At 40.2% G+C, this 16670-nt stretch overlaps 1 protein-coding gene across 1 annotated transcript in view; it reads left to right on the plus strand.

Annotated features, from left to right (window-relative positions):
* Positions 1 to 16670, plus strand: part of ANKRD31 (ankyrin repeat domain 31) — a 71465-nt gene that overhangs the window by 24708 nt on the left and 30087 nt on the right. Inside the window, exons 11-14 of the mRNA XM_074857007.1 lie at positions 2351 to 2495; positions 8267 to 8328; positions 10632 to 11178; positions 11735 to 11986. Coding sequence (XP_074713108.1) covers positions 2351 to 2495; positions 8267 to 8328; positions 10632 to 11178; positions 11735 to 11986 — 1006 coding nt within the window. The remainder of the gene's footprint in view (positions 1 to 2350; positions 2496 to 8266; positions 8329 to 10631; positions 11179 to 11734; positions 11987 to 16670) is intronic.

A 16670-nucleotide genomic window follows, 5' to 3' on the forward strand; every position in this document is an offset into this window, starting at 1 on the left:
ACATAATCTTTTTACATGTGGCTGGTCTTTTCAGATTATGGGTAAATTCAGGAGCTTGGAAGTCCTTTGTGCCCAATTTCTGTTCAGACCATTCCATGATTTACAAGATTTGTCCAAAAGCAGAAATTAATTCTTTTTCTAACTGTTTGGGATAGTGGCTGAAGTACTGAGGAGTAGATTGCTACTGTTTAATACTACTAGTTTCACATATTTTGTAATCGTCTTGCAGAATAATTTATGACCTGAGCAGTCTTACGGAGTTTTAATGACTGTTTTATGATTTAGTACACATGCATGTATGGTGTGTAGTGACAGCTGCACACAGGCATTTTTTTGTGTATTAACACATAGCATGGAGAGTTATGAAGTCATTACTTTATATTTTGTATGGTCTTAAACAGAAAGTCAACTGAATAGTCATTGTGAATTAATTCTAAGTTTTGTGCCAAATACTGTGGTTTCATAAGCCTATGTCTGAATTGTGGATCCTCTTTCAGTCAGGCAGTGGTTGCCTCTGCCTGTCTGTTTGTGCATGTTCCTAGGGTGGCCCAGATTTATGTAGGAGTTCTGTATGTCCCTTTTACCTGCTTCCTGTTTCTTTCTCTAGAAGTGCACATATGCTGCCTAACATTTATTGATTTCCAAGATTTTTAAAATTTTTTTGTGGGGTGTAATAAGTTTTGTCCCTAAATATTTGCTCTCTTTCTGTTTCACAACTGAGAGAAGACTTAATGTGCTTCTCCCCAAGTCTCCCTGGAGGAAAGAGGAAGGGTAGGCTTTTGGTTAATAATTTTCTCTGAGACTTGATAGCCCCAAGGTTGGTTTTGAGCTTGTGGATCACACTTGCAGATTCATGAAATCTGAGTTCTGTGAAAGTACCTAAGACACCATGTCCATGGATATGCATGAAGGACTCTGCATCTCCACAAGTAATATTTAGGGCTCAGCAACTTGAATGTTATTGAGAGAACAATGATCTCAGCTAGGTCACTTGGGGCACACCAACATTGTTCAGCACAGAGCTGTGTTAGAGTCATGTGAGCTGGTATATCCACAGGGTAGCGCTGTATTTACTCAGGAATGGTATAGTTGTATCACTGCAGTGGTCTGTCAAGACTTTATTTTTGTTGCTTCTGATGAGCAACAAAATAGTGATAATGATTCAGTAATACGACTTTTGGTAACATGGTATTTGAATCTCTTTATTTCAAAGCTACCTTCTCTGTGTGAAGTTATTATTGTAGATTGGAGCACACCTCTTGACTGCTTTATCCCTGTCTGCGCTTGTGATACGGCAAAATTGATTTCTTATTTCAGAAGAATGATAATTATACAAAAGACTTCCTAATAGTACGGTTAAGGGGGACTGCATGCAAGTGTGATGTGTAGTAAAGATCTCATTAAGGAAGAATTTATCATTGGAAAAATCCATAGGTTTGGGACAACATGTTGAGCCCAAGAGGGTTTTTGCTGTGAATTAAAACCTTTTTTATTTGCTCTGTTGTTAGTAGAATGTATGAACTGAGAAAACTTCAGTAGCAATTTTCTCAGCAGCAATGTGATTAGAAGTAATGAGGTACTTTAAACACATGGGTGAAGGATGTGAGTTATCAGTCTGAACTGATAACATGCTGAAGAGAGAAAGGCAGAGGTGCAAGTAAAACCACACTAGTGCTGGAATAAGATTGCAGGGTTACCCACAGAAAGAAAATAATCAGATTGTAATTTTCTCATGTCTTGACAAAGTATTCTGCAGAGGTACATGGAACATTTTGCTAAAGTGATAATTTCTTGAGTAGCAACAGAATCAGACTTTATATTTATAGAATATTTGTATAGAATTATTGAATTATAGAATTATTGTATAGAAATCATAATGTTGGTAGGCCCATCTGAGTGAGTTTCATTTGACTAGGTGTATGTTGTGCATTTGAAATACCTGTCAAAGCTTCCCTCTGCAGTCACAATAGACACACCAAGAACACAATTTATCTTTTCCTAAATCGATAAGCCAATTTATAGCCTAAAATCACCTGTTATTTTCCACCAATTAAGAGCTATGGGGGGGATGAATCCTACCCAATATTTTGGGAGACCTTGGCTTAATGACATCAGGTTAATAACTGGAATGAATTTATAAAAATGAAAATAATAAGACTATAGGATAGTGGTGCATCTAGGGGATTGTTTGGGGTATATTAACTAGAATAGAGAGCAATAATTTGTCATAGACCTTAGATTTGGTTTTAGTTGATCATGTTGTGGAGTATAAGAGAGAGAAGCCTGTATGAGGAAGGAGTATGGAAAATACTGTCAAAAAAGAAACAATGTGAAAAACTTATTTTTTTAGGTGGCAGAGTTATTACTTTGGTATGGAGCTGATCCCTTATTAAAAGATGAGATGGGAAGATGTGCATTCAAAGAAGTTTCTGACCTGTCTATGAGGAAACTGCTTAAAAGCTATTTAGCAAAATCCAGAAGAAATTCACTATCAGGTAGGAGAGAATTATTCTGACATATCACCACTGAATGCAGAAATTCAGGACATCTGTTGCACTATATTTCCTTAATTGTTGCTAGTAATTCCATGGGCTTTGCTGTCTGATGTCCAAGTACCAGTGAGCACTCCTTACCCAGCACAGTTGCTGTACATTGGCATATGTATAAAAGATAATGATGTCCAGCTTTTTCCTGGGCTGAAGCTACCTTTAAATTTGAAATGAAAGTGTGAAGCACAATAGTTGTTGCTTATCTAAATGTAAGATGGGGCATGGCTGGACTTGCTGGTAGTTGAGGTGTGGCTTAGAGTCAGGGATAAAATTTGGTTCTAAACTGGCATAGAGGCTGAATTTTGAAGGATCTGTAAGATTAAAAATGAAGGATCTAGGATTAGATCTACATCTTATGGGTTGCCAAGCCTTAACTGCTAGTGTTAGGTCTGGGACTAGGGTAGCTATTACAATAGGTAATAGCTAGTGAGTTTGCAAGAGGTTGGTAGGTGAATATTTTGGCTAAGGCAAGTGTTGGATCTTGTACAGCCTTAGGAACTAAGGTTCAGAAGAGGCTGCTTGGTCAGGGGCAGGTACAAAGAAGTGCCACAAGGTAAGCCTTGATTAGAGTTAGAATTAGGACTGTTGGACACCATAGGCCTATGTGGGCTGTGTGGCATGTTTCTGGAAGGAGTCCGCAGCCCTCGGACTGTTATCCATTATTGCTCATCCATGTGGGTGGTGATGAAGATGCAACTTTAGTCCAAGGGCAATCAGAAGAGACTTCAGGGCCTTGGGACAGCTGGTAAAGGAATCTGGCACACAGGTAATTTTTGCCTCTATCCTTCCAGTTGTGGACAGCAACGTTGGAAGAAACAGACAGACCCAGTCTATTAATGCATGGTTCTGTGGCTGGTGTCACCACCACAATTTTGCATTTTTCGATAATGGGATGGTCTACAGTCAGGCCTACTGGGGTTGGATGGGGTTCAGCTTTTTCAAAAGGGGGAGGAGGTTCTTTGCTCACGAACTAGAGGGGCTCATTGACAGAGCTTTAAACTAGACTTGAAGGGGGAGGGGGATAATATCAGGCTTGGCTGTGACAAGCTGTGGGATGACACACCAAGGTTAGAGGGATGGAGTGCTAGTGAGGGCCTGTGATGGGTTTATGTGTGTGGTGGGGATTTTTGGTAGCGAGGGAGGGAGCCACAGCGGTGGCCCCTGTAAGAAGCTTCTTGAAGCTCCCTCAGCTCCAAGTCAGACCTGCCTTTGTGCCAAGGCTGAGCCAATTAGCAATGGTGGCTGCACCTCTGATAACATGTTTAAGAAGGGGAACTTGGCAGGAGGAGTAGGAGCTGTGAGGAGGAGTTGTGAGGAGGCCACCTATGCAAACACAGAGGTCAGTGGAAAAAAGGAGGAGGAAGCGGGGGGAGGTGCACTGGAGCAGAGACCCCCTTGCAGACTGGGGTGAGAGGGCAGGCTGTGCCCCTGCACCCATGGAGGTCATTGGTGGAGCAGCCTGTGGAGGACCCCATACTGGCACAGGTGACTGCACCTGAAGAATGCCAGGACTTTATGGGAAGAAACCCCCACTGTTATAGTTCGGTGCTGGGAGGACTGCAACATGTGGGAGGGACCCATGCTGGAGCATCTTGGGAAGAGTTGCGTCCCATGGAAGGGACTTAAGTCAGAGAAAGTTTGTGGAGGACTGTTTCCCGTGAGAGGGATGTCACACTGGAGCAGGGGAAGAATGTGAAGATTCCTCCACCTGAGGAGGAAGGAGCAGCGAGTCTGACCATAACCCCATTCCCTGCCCCCCTGTGCTGCTGAGGGGGAGAAGGTAGAGAAATCTGGAGCAAAACTGAGCCTGGGGAAAAAGGGAGGGATGGCGGAAGGTGTTTTTAAGATGTGGTAATGCTTCTCACTGTCCTACTCTGTCTGTTAAGTAGTGTTGTTGTTGTTAGTGTTTGAATTAAATTGATGGGTTTTTTTCTTCCCCTAAGGAGCCTGTCTTTTGCCCATGACTGTAATGGGTGAGTCACCCCTCCCTGTCCTTTTCTCGATTCCTGAGCCTTTTGCTTTATTTTGTCCTTCCCATTCCTGAGTGGGAAGGGGTGGGTGAGCAGCTGCATGGTGCTCAGTTGCCCTCTGGGCTCAAACCACGACAGGGCTCTCAGCCTATTGCTCTGAGACATGCTGGGTACACTGGAGCATGCCTGAAGTCTTACGGAGATGAGCCAGGGGCTCCTGAGGTAGTAGGAGCCATCAGGGAAACACCAGGGAAATACCTCAAAGGAATTAAGGTGTGTTCATCTGAAAAGGTGACATGGCCAACAGCCCAGCTGAAGTACCTCTACACCAATGCACCCAGCATGGGCAACAAACAGGAGGAGCTGGAAGCCACCATGCTGCTAGAAAGCTATGACTTTGTTGCCATTACTGAAACTTGGTGGGATTCCAGTGACTGGAGTGTGGCTGTGGATGGTACAGGCTGTTCAGAAGGGACAGGTAAGGAAGGAGGGGTGGAAGGGTTGCCCTCTCTCAAGAAATGGATAGATTGTGAAGAGCTGTCTCTGAAGAACAGCCACAAGCAGATTGAAAGCTTATGTGTAAGAATTAGAGACTGAGGCAACAAAGGGAACCTCATAGCTGGTGTCTACTACAGGCCACCTGATCAAGGGGAGCCTATTGGCAAAGCCTTCATATTCCAGCTACAGGACACATTGTGCTCACAGGCTGTCACGCTGCTGGGGGACTTCAACCACCCAGGCATCTGCAGAAAAAGTAGCACAGCAAACTGTAGGCAATCCAGGAGACTCCTGGAGTGCATTGAGGATAACTTCTTAAGCCAGGTAATAGACAGCCCTACCAGAGGGGATGCAATACTGGATCTGATGGTCACCAACACAAGTGAGCTAATCGGTGATGTCAAGATTGGAGGCAGTCTGGGCTGCAGTGATCATGGATTGATGGAGTTTGCAGTCCCAAGGGATGTGGGTCAGGTGAAGAGTAGAGTCAGGATCCTGAATTTTAGAAAAGCAAAGTTGCAGCTGTTCAAGGAGTTAATCAATAGGACCCCCTGGGAAACTGCCCTCAGGACAAGGGAACGGTGATCTTTAAGGATGCTTTCCATAGAGCGCCAGACCTCTTGGTCCTCAGGTGTAAGACATCAGAGAAGGAAGGCGAGAAACCAGTATGCATGGGTCAAGACCTGCTGGTCAAAGTGAAGGGCAAGAAGGAAATGCACAGGCAGTGGGAGCAGGGACAGGATTCCTGGGAAGAGTATAGGGATGCTGCCCAGTTGTGTAGGGATGGGGTCAGGAAGACCAAAGTGTGGCTAGAGCTGAACTTGGCAAGGGATGCAAAGAATGATAAGGGCTTCTGTGGGTATGTCAGCCAGGAAAAGAAGGTCAAAGAAGATGTACCCACTCCAATGAACACAACTGGCAAACTAGTAACAATGGATGAGGAGAAGACTTGAGGTACTCAACAACTTTTTGGCCTTAGTCTTCACTGGCAACCTTGCTTCCCACACCTCTTTGAGTGGATGGACTGCAAGACAGGGACTGGAGGAGCAAAGTCCCTCCCCCAGTAAGAGAAGATCAGGTTTGTGACTACCTGAGGAACCTGAATGTACGCAGTACATAAGTCTACAGGACCTGAAAAGATGCATCCCAGAGTCCTGAGGGAATTGGCAGATGTAGTTGCCAAGCCACTCTCCATGATATTTGAAAAGTCACGGCAGTCAGGTGAATTCCTCAGTGACTGGAAAAAGGGAAACATTGCACCCATTTTTAAAAAGGGCAGAAAGGAGATCTGTCAGCCTCACCTCTGTACCTGGGAAGATCATGGAACAGATCCTCCTAGAAGCTGTGCTGAGGCGCATGGAGGACAGGGAGGTGACTTTAGACAGCCAGCATGGCTTCACCAAGGGCAAGTTCTGCCTGACCATCCTAGTGGCCTTCTGTGATGGAGTGACTACATCAGTTGACAAAGGAAGAGCTACAGATGTCATCTATATGGACTTCTGTAAGGCCTTTGACACAGTCCCCCACAACTCCTTCTCTCTAAATTGGAGAGAGATGGATTTGATGGGTGGACTGTTCAGTGGATGAGGAATTGGTTTGATGGTTGCATTGAGAGGGTAGTGGTTAATGGCTCAATGTCTGGATGGAGATCAGTGACAAGTGGTGTCATTCAGGGGTCTGTACTGGGACCAGTACTGTCTAATATCATCATCAATGGCATAGACAGTGGGATCGAGTACACCCTCAGCAAATTTGCAGATGACACCAAGCTGAGTGGTGCAGTTGACACGCCTGAGGGACAGGATGCCATCCAGAGGGACCTGGACAAGCTTGAGAAGTGGGTCCATGTGAACCTCAGAAGGTTCAACAAGGTCAAGTGCAAGGTCCTGCACCTGGGTTGGGGTAACCCCCAGTATCAATACAGGCTGGGGGATGAAGGGATTGAGAGCAGCCCTGCGGAGAAGGACTTGGTGGTACCAGTGGATGAAAAGCTGGACATGAGCCAGCAGTGTGTGCTCACAGCCCAGAAAACCAACCATATCCTGGGCTGCATCAAGAGAAGTGTGGCCAGCAGGTCGAGGTTTAGAGTCAGGGCAGCAAATTTGAAGCCCGAGTTACTGACTTCAAGTGTGAGTGAAATCAAGGTTAATGGTACTGTATGAGATTAGCGTGACAGCAACTGCTGTGTTTGGGAGGTCCCATGATTAGAGGTTAGGTCTGCAGCCACCAAAGGTCATCTAGATATTCTGAGCCTTACAAAGATTGGCGGGCTAAAAATATATTCAAAATTATTGTTTGGATTAAGGTTTCGCTTAATCAGTGCTCAACAGCTGGGCCATTGGGCTTAATTCAGGACTAAGACTGGCAGGATACAGTGGACTAACAGTGATCCTAAGGCTAGCATTAACATCTGACATGCCAGATTCCCTGAAGTGGTGGAGAAAGAGTTGCCATGCTATGAAATGCCTGTTAAATTTAAGTCTGGTTCCACTGTGGGTTGTTGGGTGAATCTTAGGGCTGGGGTTGGGGTTCATATTGCAGTACAAAATAACAAAGGGTCATGAGCTAGATTTTTTTCAATATGGTGTAGCTAGTCTAGATTTGGCCAGAAATAAATGCATAGAGTTGCATGGATTAAGTAAGTAATTAATATCTTGGGTAAGATCTAGGTAGCTGCTATACTCTCTTTATGCCATTTTGCCAGCAGAGAGGGTAGCTGGAAAGCTAAAACAAACCACTAGCAAGGTACTGAATTGATGCTGGGGAATATCCCTGCCAGTTTTAACACCAATGACTTGGCTTTAGTGATTCCATCCCTTTCCCTGCCCAAGAACACTGTACAGGAAAAAATGTAAGCTAGGCTATCATCACACCATCACTGGCTTCAGAAAAGTCTCTTGGGGATCAGGGAAGCCTGTTAGAAGTTAGGGAGATGTAGTAACTCCTCTTAAGTTTTAAAAATAATTGCTCAGGTCACTAATCTTTAAAAAAATCTGGAAGTCTCACCTGTCCTGGTTTGCACAAGATGCCATCTGCAACAAAGATCAGCCTCCAGGATTTTAATATATGTTTTATATGTTGATATTTTTTAGATTCTAATAAAACTCTTACGGCTTGATAATTTTTCTGGATAGCTAAATGTGGTAAGTACTGTTATACACAAGGTTGTGGACACAAGGTGGTATGTATGTAGAGAATTATGGTCTCTCTTCAATTCTAATTTCTTTCTGTCTTCCATTTTCATTTCAGGTGGAGGTGATTCAAAGAATATGTTACATACTCAAAGTGTGGAGGATACAAACCTGCACCAGGTATATCTTTACAAAGAATCTTGATGTTAATTTGATGCTGAACTATTGAGGGCTTGCTAGCAGTCTTCAGGAAACCAAAGCAGACAACTATTTCTGAAATATGTTTCAAAATCAGCACATAATGTACTAGATGCGTCATACCCAGGAGGGACTGAAACAGTGTGATACTCAATATTACACCAATTCTTTGGCAAGCAGTTGCTAATCCTTACTGGTACTTGGGATAGGTTGCAGCCTCATGAAGATGCAAGACAGAGACAATCAGCTGCCTCTCACGGACAGTGCTTCTTGCTGAGTTTTTGCAAGTGCTGTAGAGGTAATTTACAACAAGCATGGTATATCGGTACATCTTTGTACTTGCAGAAACCTGACTGAAACTGCAAGATATTGAGCAGTAGGGTAGCTGCCTCTTGCTTTTATGTAGGAGGTTGTATTCAGTTTCAATAGGAAAGGGTTAGGGAGCCACTGTCTTGCACAGGGGTTCCACAGTTATGCTGTGAGATCTCAGTAAGATGTGGGAGCCTAGTGCCTCACATGGAGACAAGACACCGTGATCAGTCACTTGGATCATAGTTTGTTTGCATATAGCACAACAGCTTTTGGCATTAAAAGCTGCACTGTCACCCTCTCGTTTTCTCCCCTTTGAACAGTGATATCTGAAACATAAAATGCAGTGTGCACACACACTTTATTCTTGTTCCTTGAAGTTTTACATAGTTACGGTAACTGTTCCTGTTACTCACAGTAGTGCAGTCTACAGTGTCCTTAGAAACGTTACACTATAACAGCATCCATGGTGTATAGTCTGAGATTACACTTTAAAACATTAGTTGATTGATGAAGGATATTTTCCAAGTAGAAGGTGTTGTGAACTTTTAATTGGGAAAACCTGTTACCATGGCTGTGTAACTGTTGATTTCAGTGGTTGTGTGAGTTGCTGCAGTGTTTGTGTTCTGGTTCTATCTCCAGATACAAAGTAATCAACAGGATAATTCTAGTTAGTCATTGGCCTTTGGAGCAGTTTTATTGTGATTTTGCCATGAGTTAATTCTGCATGGTTTTGCTGTGTTATTTCCTTTTCTTTATAATTTCCTAGAATCATTGCAGACAGGTTTGCTAGAAATGCGAAACTGTAGATCTGGTATATGACCACAGAAGCAGTGTAGTTTTAATTCTTTAAAGGCAGAGCACTAATTCAAAACCAGTTCAATTTTCATAAATAAATAAAAGTGTAAAGCACTTCAGTAGTATTTATCATTGAATTTCACTCATTAAGTTTTACATTTCTATACACGTATTTCTTAGTTCCTTAATTTCTTTGTCCTGCTGTCTTAAAAAGCTGCACAGGCAGAGGAAATCAGTTAATTTTATAATAGCACAGTTTTCTTTTAGTATATAATAAAGCAATTTATCAGAAAATGAAATTCAGTATATGGCCTGTTTTGTAGATATAATTTAATGCAGATGGCACAGTTCAACATGATAATACTAAAGCATCAATGGAAGTTTTGCTAAAAATGAGCAAAGCAGTAAAACAAATTTGGTGAAGTATACAAAAAATAAAGTTCTTCAGGATTTGGAAGGCAGAAAACCAAATGAAAAAAAAATACAAGTCCCAAAAAGACAAATAGATCTGCTATTCTTATAGCAGAGGCAACAGCCAAGAGTAAAACTCTACAGAAATAATCTCATGTTAGATGAACCTCATGTTTAGGTCCACTTACAAACCAAGGAACAGTTAAATTACAAAAAAGTATTTCCTTCATGCTGGACCTAATGAAATGGGCCACAGTGTTGCTGTTTCTTAATCGTAATTGCTGCATCCCAGGTAATGTTGTAGGAAAACTGAGCTAAGTCAGACAGAATTGCAACAGGAACCATGAATTCAACAGTCCTAACAGTGAAAGTCCATTTACAGAAGGGCAGAACTGGTGGAAGCTCAGCAACTTCTGTTGTAAAAGGGGAGGAGATCACCAGAAAAAGTGTCTGTATGACATTCTCAGACTACTGATTTAACAGAACTGTATTCTCAGTCAATACTTACTTGCTTTGATTTCCTCTCACAATGTATCTGTTTTGAAGTTACAATAGAAAGTCAAGAGTTAGGACAGTGATCAACAGAGTATCAAGCAGAGTAACACTAGTAGTTCAAGTGACAGAAATCTAAATACCAATATGAGAACACCTTCAGAATGAATTAATTCTTTGCAAAACTTGACAAATCAAGTTAAATCAGATGTTGATAGAAACAAAATTAATGGATTGACTCTTAAGTTAAACTCTCTTTGCCTTTGTTTGAACAGATTTCCTTACGGTCAGGTGATTCAGAACCACCGTGTGCAAATCTTACAGCTTCAAACACCGTGGACATACTGCAACAGACTATTGTAAATGACATGCAAAACGTTTATACTGATATGTCTGAAGATGGAACCAGCTGCACTGAACAGACACCTAAACCAAATGCAGAAACACTGTTAGCACATGAGCTTTTAGCAACTACTAATGGAGAAAGTGTTTCTGGAAGTCCTTATAATTCTACCAGTGGTGTACTGAGCACCACTGAACAAAGGGCTCTACAGCCAGAGAAAGGAGGGAGGATCCTGCTTAATGGAGAAGAAAGTGTTGAAGGATGTTACCTTGCAACTGAAAAGGCTAGTAGTTTAGAGATTGAGCCTATAGCTTTACAACTCTATGAAAAGGACGCAATTCAAATTAGACAAAAGAAAGAGTATCTTCAGGAGACCAACTCAAAAGCAGATTTGCATTTTGGTGTTAATGCAGACAGAAAGTCTCCTTACTCATTTCAGACTGTGGAAAATATGCAGAAAGAAACCTTCCAGAAAACAGGTGCCATGTTTTGTTTGAAAATAATTATTTTATGAGTTTGTTGTAAGCATTCTGTGTATTTTATTAAAAAAACCCAGCTGTTGGTCTCCAGAGAATGTATTTTGCCATAATAAATAGCAGACACATGGAATGTGTTGTAGTACAGTCCCCTATGGCAGATTAACAAGTTAGTAATTTTTGCTTTGTATTTTTGGGGGCTGTTTTATATCCAAGTCCCCACTGTATTTACCAAAATGGTCACGATGGTCATTACAATAATTAGAATGAAATTCTTAAGTACCTTATTTTTTTTACTACCAAAGAATCAATAAAGGTCATATTTTCACAAAAGAATCTTTGAATTGTTTTGGATTCAATCTCAGTACATGAATGTACAGTGAATAGTGGATAAAAGATTTATTATGTTAAAATGTTTTCAGAAAATGAGTGAGTTACCGCAGGCATTTTTTAATCTAGGCTATGTGGTCATTTTGACATTCATTTTATTATCAGTTACAATTTCTGAAATTACTGAGTATTGTGCCTTAGATAGTCTTAAGTCCTCTTGTTAAACCAGCAGATGAAGGAGTGTTTGATGGAGTAAATGGAACAGAAGGCACTGAAAAAAATGGAGAAGAAAGAAATGCAAAGACCAACGTGCTTTCACAGTTTACCGAAACAGAATACCTCCAAATGGAAGGGGTAGGATTAGACCCTCAGGAGCCAAGCCAAAAAGCAGCCTCATGTTCCAGTAGCAACAAAATCAAGCTTTCATCTAATCAGTCACAATTCAGTCAAGCATCAGAACAGCAAACATCCAAGAAATCAGGTGAAAAGTTAATAAAACTTTATAAAAACGGTGGGGCTTTTTACAGGCATACATGAAGAAGGCTTTTTGTAGTACATGAGGGAAAGTTTGGAAAAATATAGGTAGTATGTTAAGCAAATACTCTAGTGAGTTTCAAGTACTTGAAATATTTCTAGCACTTCTGTACTCTGTTTTACAGAATGCACATAATTTCTCTGTTTTGTTTATGTTACATTCAGTGGTCTTTCAGCATTGTGGCTGAGGGTATGCAGGATCATAACTGAGAGCTTAAAATAACATTAAACTGATCCTTAGTTAGCTATGTTATATAAATGATAGTTTAAAATAACACTAAATTGATCCTCAGTTAACCATTTTATGTATCACAGATCAAAGAAGAAAACTGGCTCTCCATATATTTTGCATACATATATCCACTTATATTTTATAGACTATACCCTTGTCAGGCACAAATCAACATAGGCTCTGATTGTACTGGTACATTTGGTGTTAGCTGTAGTATAGAAACAAATCTACTTACATGACAATAAGGAGCTAGTGTCTTCCAGTAGTTATATTCTTTTCTGCCTGCATGTACAGCTTTCTGTCTAGCAGTTTTATCGCATGTCTAAGACTTATATTTGTCTTGTAACCTTACCATTACAATAGAGCCCTGGTTCAACTGATTACTCATCATAACCGTCAAGTATTTTTCACTTACTGCTTTTCTGGTAAAGCTGGCAGTCATCTTTTGTACTTTGGTCTTTCTGGAACCAAAGAGAACCATAGCACTCAAGAATTACTAAAAGCAACGCCTGTAGTTCAGATGGGATCCCTCCTCTCTTAAAACTTTTAAATGTAATATATCTGGACTGCTGATTCAAAAATGTTTATCCTCAGATCATTTAACATTCTCCTTAACTTGTGTTGAAATGAAAAGAATTGTGTCATTAGATGATAGGACTTTCTTGTGTACCTTTGCCTTGATATGGAATAGAGTATTTGTCTTTTCTGATTATCTTAGACAATTCTGCCATTTCTCTCTAGCAATTAAGTGTTTGGGAATTATTTTTTCTGTTTTTAATAGATCTTAAAATACTGCCTTCTTAGGACCTTAGCTGTCTGTGTCTATCTCCTTGTATTCTTTTGTTTTCCACAGCAGTTTCTACAACTCATTATTTGTATCTGCTATCATTCACTTCCCATTTTTTTCATTTCTCATTTACTGTTGCTCTCTATTTCCCTTCCTAAGCCAGGTTAGTTTTTGAATCGGTGCAGCTTTTCATCTTGAGTATGCAATATGTTGTGAAATACTTCCTAGCTATTATTCATATTTTTCTGATGACATTTTTTCTTCAAACTGTTTTTTATTTACAATTGCTTCCAGCTCTGTGAAAGCTGCCTTTCCAAATAACTACCATGTCAGTGTAAATGTATGCCTTGTAAATACATACATAAGAAAATGTGGTTTTTATATGCATAGGTTTATAGAAGTATGTGTGAATGCATGTGTATTTGTGTGTGGATATAACATTTGATTTATGTTTTCCAAGTGTATCCAGCAAAAAAATGTAGTTTCCTCCTTGGACTGAGGTTATGTGTTGTTGGGGTCTGTTGGTCAAACTTCAGTTGCCTTTGAGTGGGATATAAATGAATGCTAGCATTGAGTATATCATATATATTTTGAAAATTGAATGGGATTCATGCTCCTACATCCATTAAATGCTTTTAAAAATGGTATACATAACAGTGTGTATACTTAACATGTATAACAAATATACACACACATCCCCATACAGGCACACACAATATGGACAAATACATCTGCACACATATTATCAACATACTCATTTGTTTACCTCTTGTTGTTTGCTTAGTACCATCCTTCTCTTTGGGGACTTCGGATGGTCACTAGTCTTATAAGTTGAATTAAGGAGTCATCAGCCAATCTCTGCAATGTCCTGTGACACATGACAAAAACATTCAGGAAACTGTGTGAAGTTCTTGCTGATCCTTTTCTCTTTAATAGTCACACTCTTCTTGTTCTCTTCTGCCTTCAGCTGTACAGAATACTGTTTCCTCTTCCTGTCTCAGGTGGTTGCTAGTTTTCAACCCATCTTAAGTTCCTGCTCTCTTGAGTTTCTGGACTGCAAGCTTGTGTTTTCTTTTGGAATTTGAAAGCAGAAGGAAAGGAGTAGGTGCTTCTTGTTACTTACTGCTCTCCAGTATTTGGCAGTGTCAGTACTTAGTTTTCATATCTCCAAACTGATTCCTTCAGTTGTAGGAATGCCTTTTTACATCATTCTGGGAAAAAATCCATGGCTTATCTGATACATGTCATCGTCCACTGCTAATTATTGGAAGAATAAACATTGAACACAGAAATTATTCCTTTCCCTAGAGTTGTTCTTTTTGTAGCCCCTGTATTCCTGCTCAGTCTTTATAATAAGGTCTGTGTGCATTAACATATTTTTGGATTTTTTTCCTTTATATCTTGTCTCCTATGTATACAATTATGATTTTTAAAAAACTTTATTCCAAACATGTGTCTTACATTTGGTGTCCTCTGGAATAGCATTTCACAGATTACTTTTTCACCCAAAAGAGATTCTTCAGGTATTATTTTATTCAGCTAAAATTTAATTATTTCCTTCATCCCAGGAGAATGTTGCTGTTTGAGAGGTGATGCAAGAAAGTAACACCTTCATACAGTTGAAGGCATTAATGGCTTTGGAGACAAGGGAAATGACACTTCAGATTGCAGCAGAAAAAGTGGAAGATGGGATAATGTTTTCTGATTTGTGGGGTTTTCAGATTTTTTGCTGTCTCATGCCTTTTCTTCATTAACTGGCTTTTGTATCTCATCTGATTGTTCCTGTGTCCCAGCGGTCTTCCTTATATTATTCTATTCTTGAATAAAAATCTTTTCTTCCTAAATCATGCAGTGTCACTTCCATCTACAGTCAGTCACTTACTAGGCTCTCAACATTCCTATTCTGCTTATACAGAAGTAAGGTCCAGACAGCTTGCTTCTTTTCTTATAGTTCAGTCTGTGGAAAGAATTACTCATAGACCAATGCTGAAGGATTCAAATGTCTTTTTGAAGGAGGATATCCTTGAAGTTGTTGAGGTATGGCAGCCTAATCTAGTCTGATTTCTGGTTACTGTAATCTCTCCATTTTATCTTTGTACATGTGCTGACTGGATTTTGTATTTGCCAAGTTCCTGATCTTTCCTGCTTGTGACCCACCTGGCAATGCATTCCACAGAGAACCAGTATTTTGTGATTCGCATACCAGTGTCCCATTATGCTTTTGCAAATATTTCCTAACAACCATGAAGAAAACTCTTGTGCATGACAATTTAACTGGAAAACTTTGCAATTATTTCTGTTCACTTGCAGCTGATATTGCTAAGGGTCATTAGCTTAATGGGCTGTTGTGTGACTTTTTTTTTCTCCTATGTCTCTAAGGAGTCCCTAGAACAATTCTCCCATGAATCCAAGGGGAAGAAAAGGAAGAACCAGAAAGCAGATGATTGCTTTGGGAGTTCAGACCCAGAAGCTTTTAGACAAAACACAGTACATTATCTCACAGAAAAGTAGGTCTTGGATTGGAAGAGTATTTCAATAACGTGACCCCTCCATGTGGTCTAGAATCTTGGTGTTCATTTAAAAAAGAAACTCTTTAGCTCTTCTGTTTGCCAATATGGTGTGTGCCAAGCACCCCAATGCAAAGAGGGCCACCTGAATGCTTCCTGACGGGTTAGAATAGCCTACAGTGAGCTCCATGCGCCATAGTCTGACTGCAGCAGTGCCTGAACAAGCTAGTTTCAAATTCATATGGATATATCCTCACTATATGTCTGTCTTTAATATAGTTGCCGTATGGCTTTCATGTTCTTCCAAACATTTTGGGATGACAAGCTCAGTAGTTTACCTTAAGGGAAACCTTGGAAAAGCAGATTTTCTGGAACGTAGGAGGAGCCTGAAAAAAGGCATCTGTCAAATCATGGAAGATGTTTGATAGCAATGAATATTGATAACTGAAAATATTTGAGAAGACAGCTTGTCTGATTAGAAGAAGAAATGCTTGGGATGCAGCAACTAATTAATTGTTCATAGGAATAATTAAAAAACATAGATAAGAGTTGCAAAATGCTTATTTGAAACCTTACACTTTCATTTTTTTGGACAATTTTGGACAGGTTTTCAAGAAATCAGAGAAAGAACACAGTGAACTCCTAAAAAAACCTGATAGCACAGTATTATAACAGCAGGGACAGGAGTTAAAAAAATCCCCTAACATGCATGCTAGAGCTTTTGAAGATTTATACACACTGTCTTTTTGGTAGCAGTTTTGGGGAGGGGTTTGTCCTTACTCTATAAGCAGAATCAGCACTTTCAAAGTCTGTTTTTTTCTTTGTATCTCTTACAATTTGATATGTATGTTACTTAAAGCCTCAGAATTAGCACCTGTCTGATGATTACATGATAAAATTTAAAGTGGATGTTGTTTGCTTTGTGAACCAATAAGAGAAGGATTAATCAAGTTTATTTACAATTATGGGTCCAATCCTGCACAGTTTTAATTAAAAGGCAGTTCAGCCATGTCACTAGACATTAATCAAAGATTTGTAATCAGTCTACAGGACGTTTTCATGTCACAGCTGTAAAACTACCTTACATAGAAACCTATCTCTTCCC

This window comes from Strix uralensis, chromosome Z (genome assembly GCF_047716275.1).
Source record: "Strix uralensis isolate ZFMK-TIS-50842 chromosome Z, bStrUra1, whole genome shotgun sequence".
Lineage (NCBI taxonomy): Eukaryota > Metazoa > Chordata > Aves > Strigiformes > Strigidae > Strix > Strix uralensis.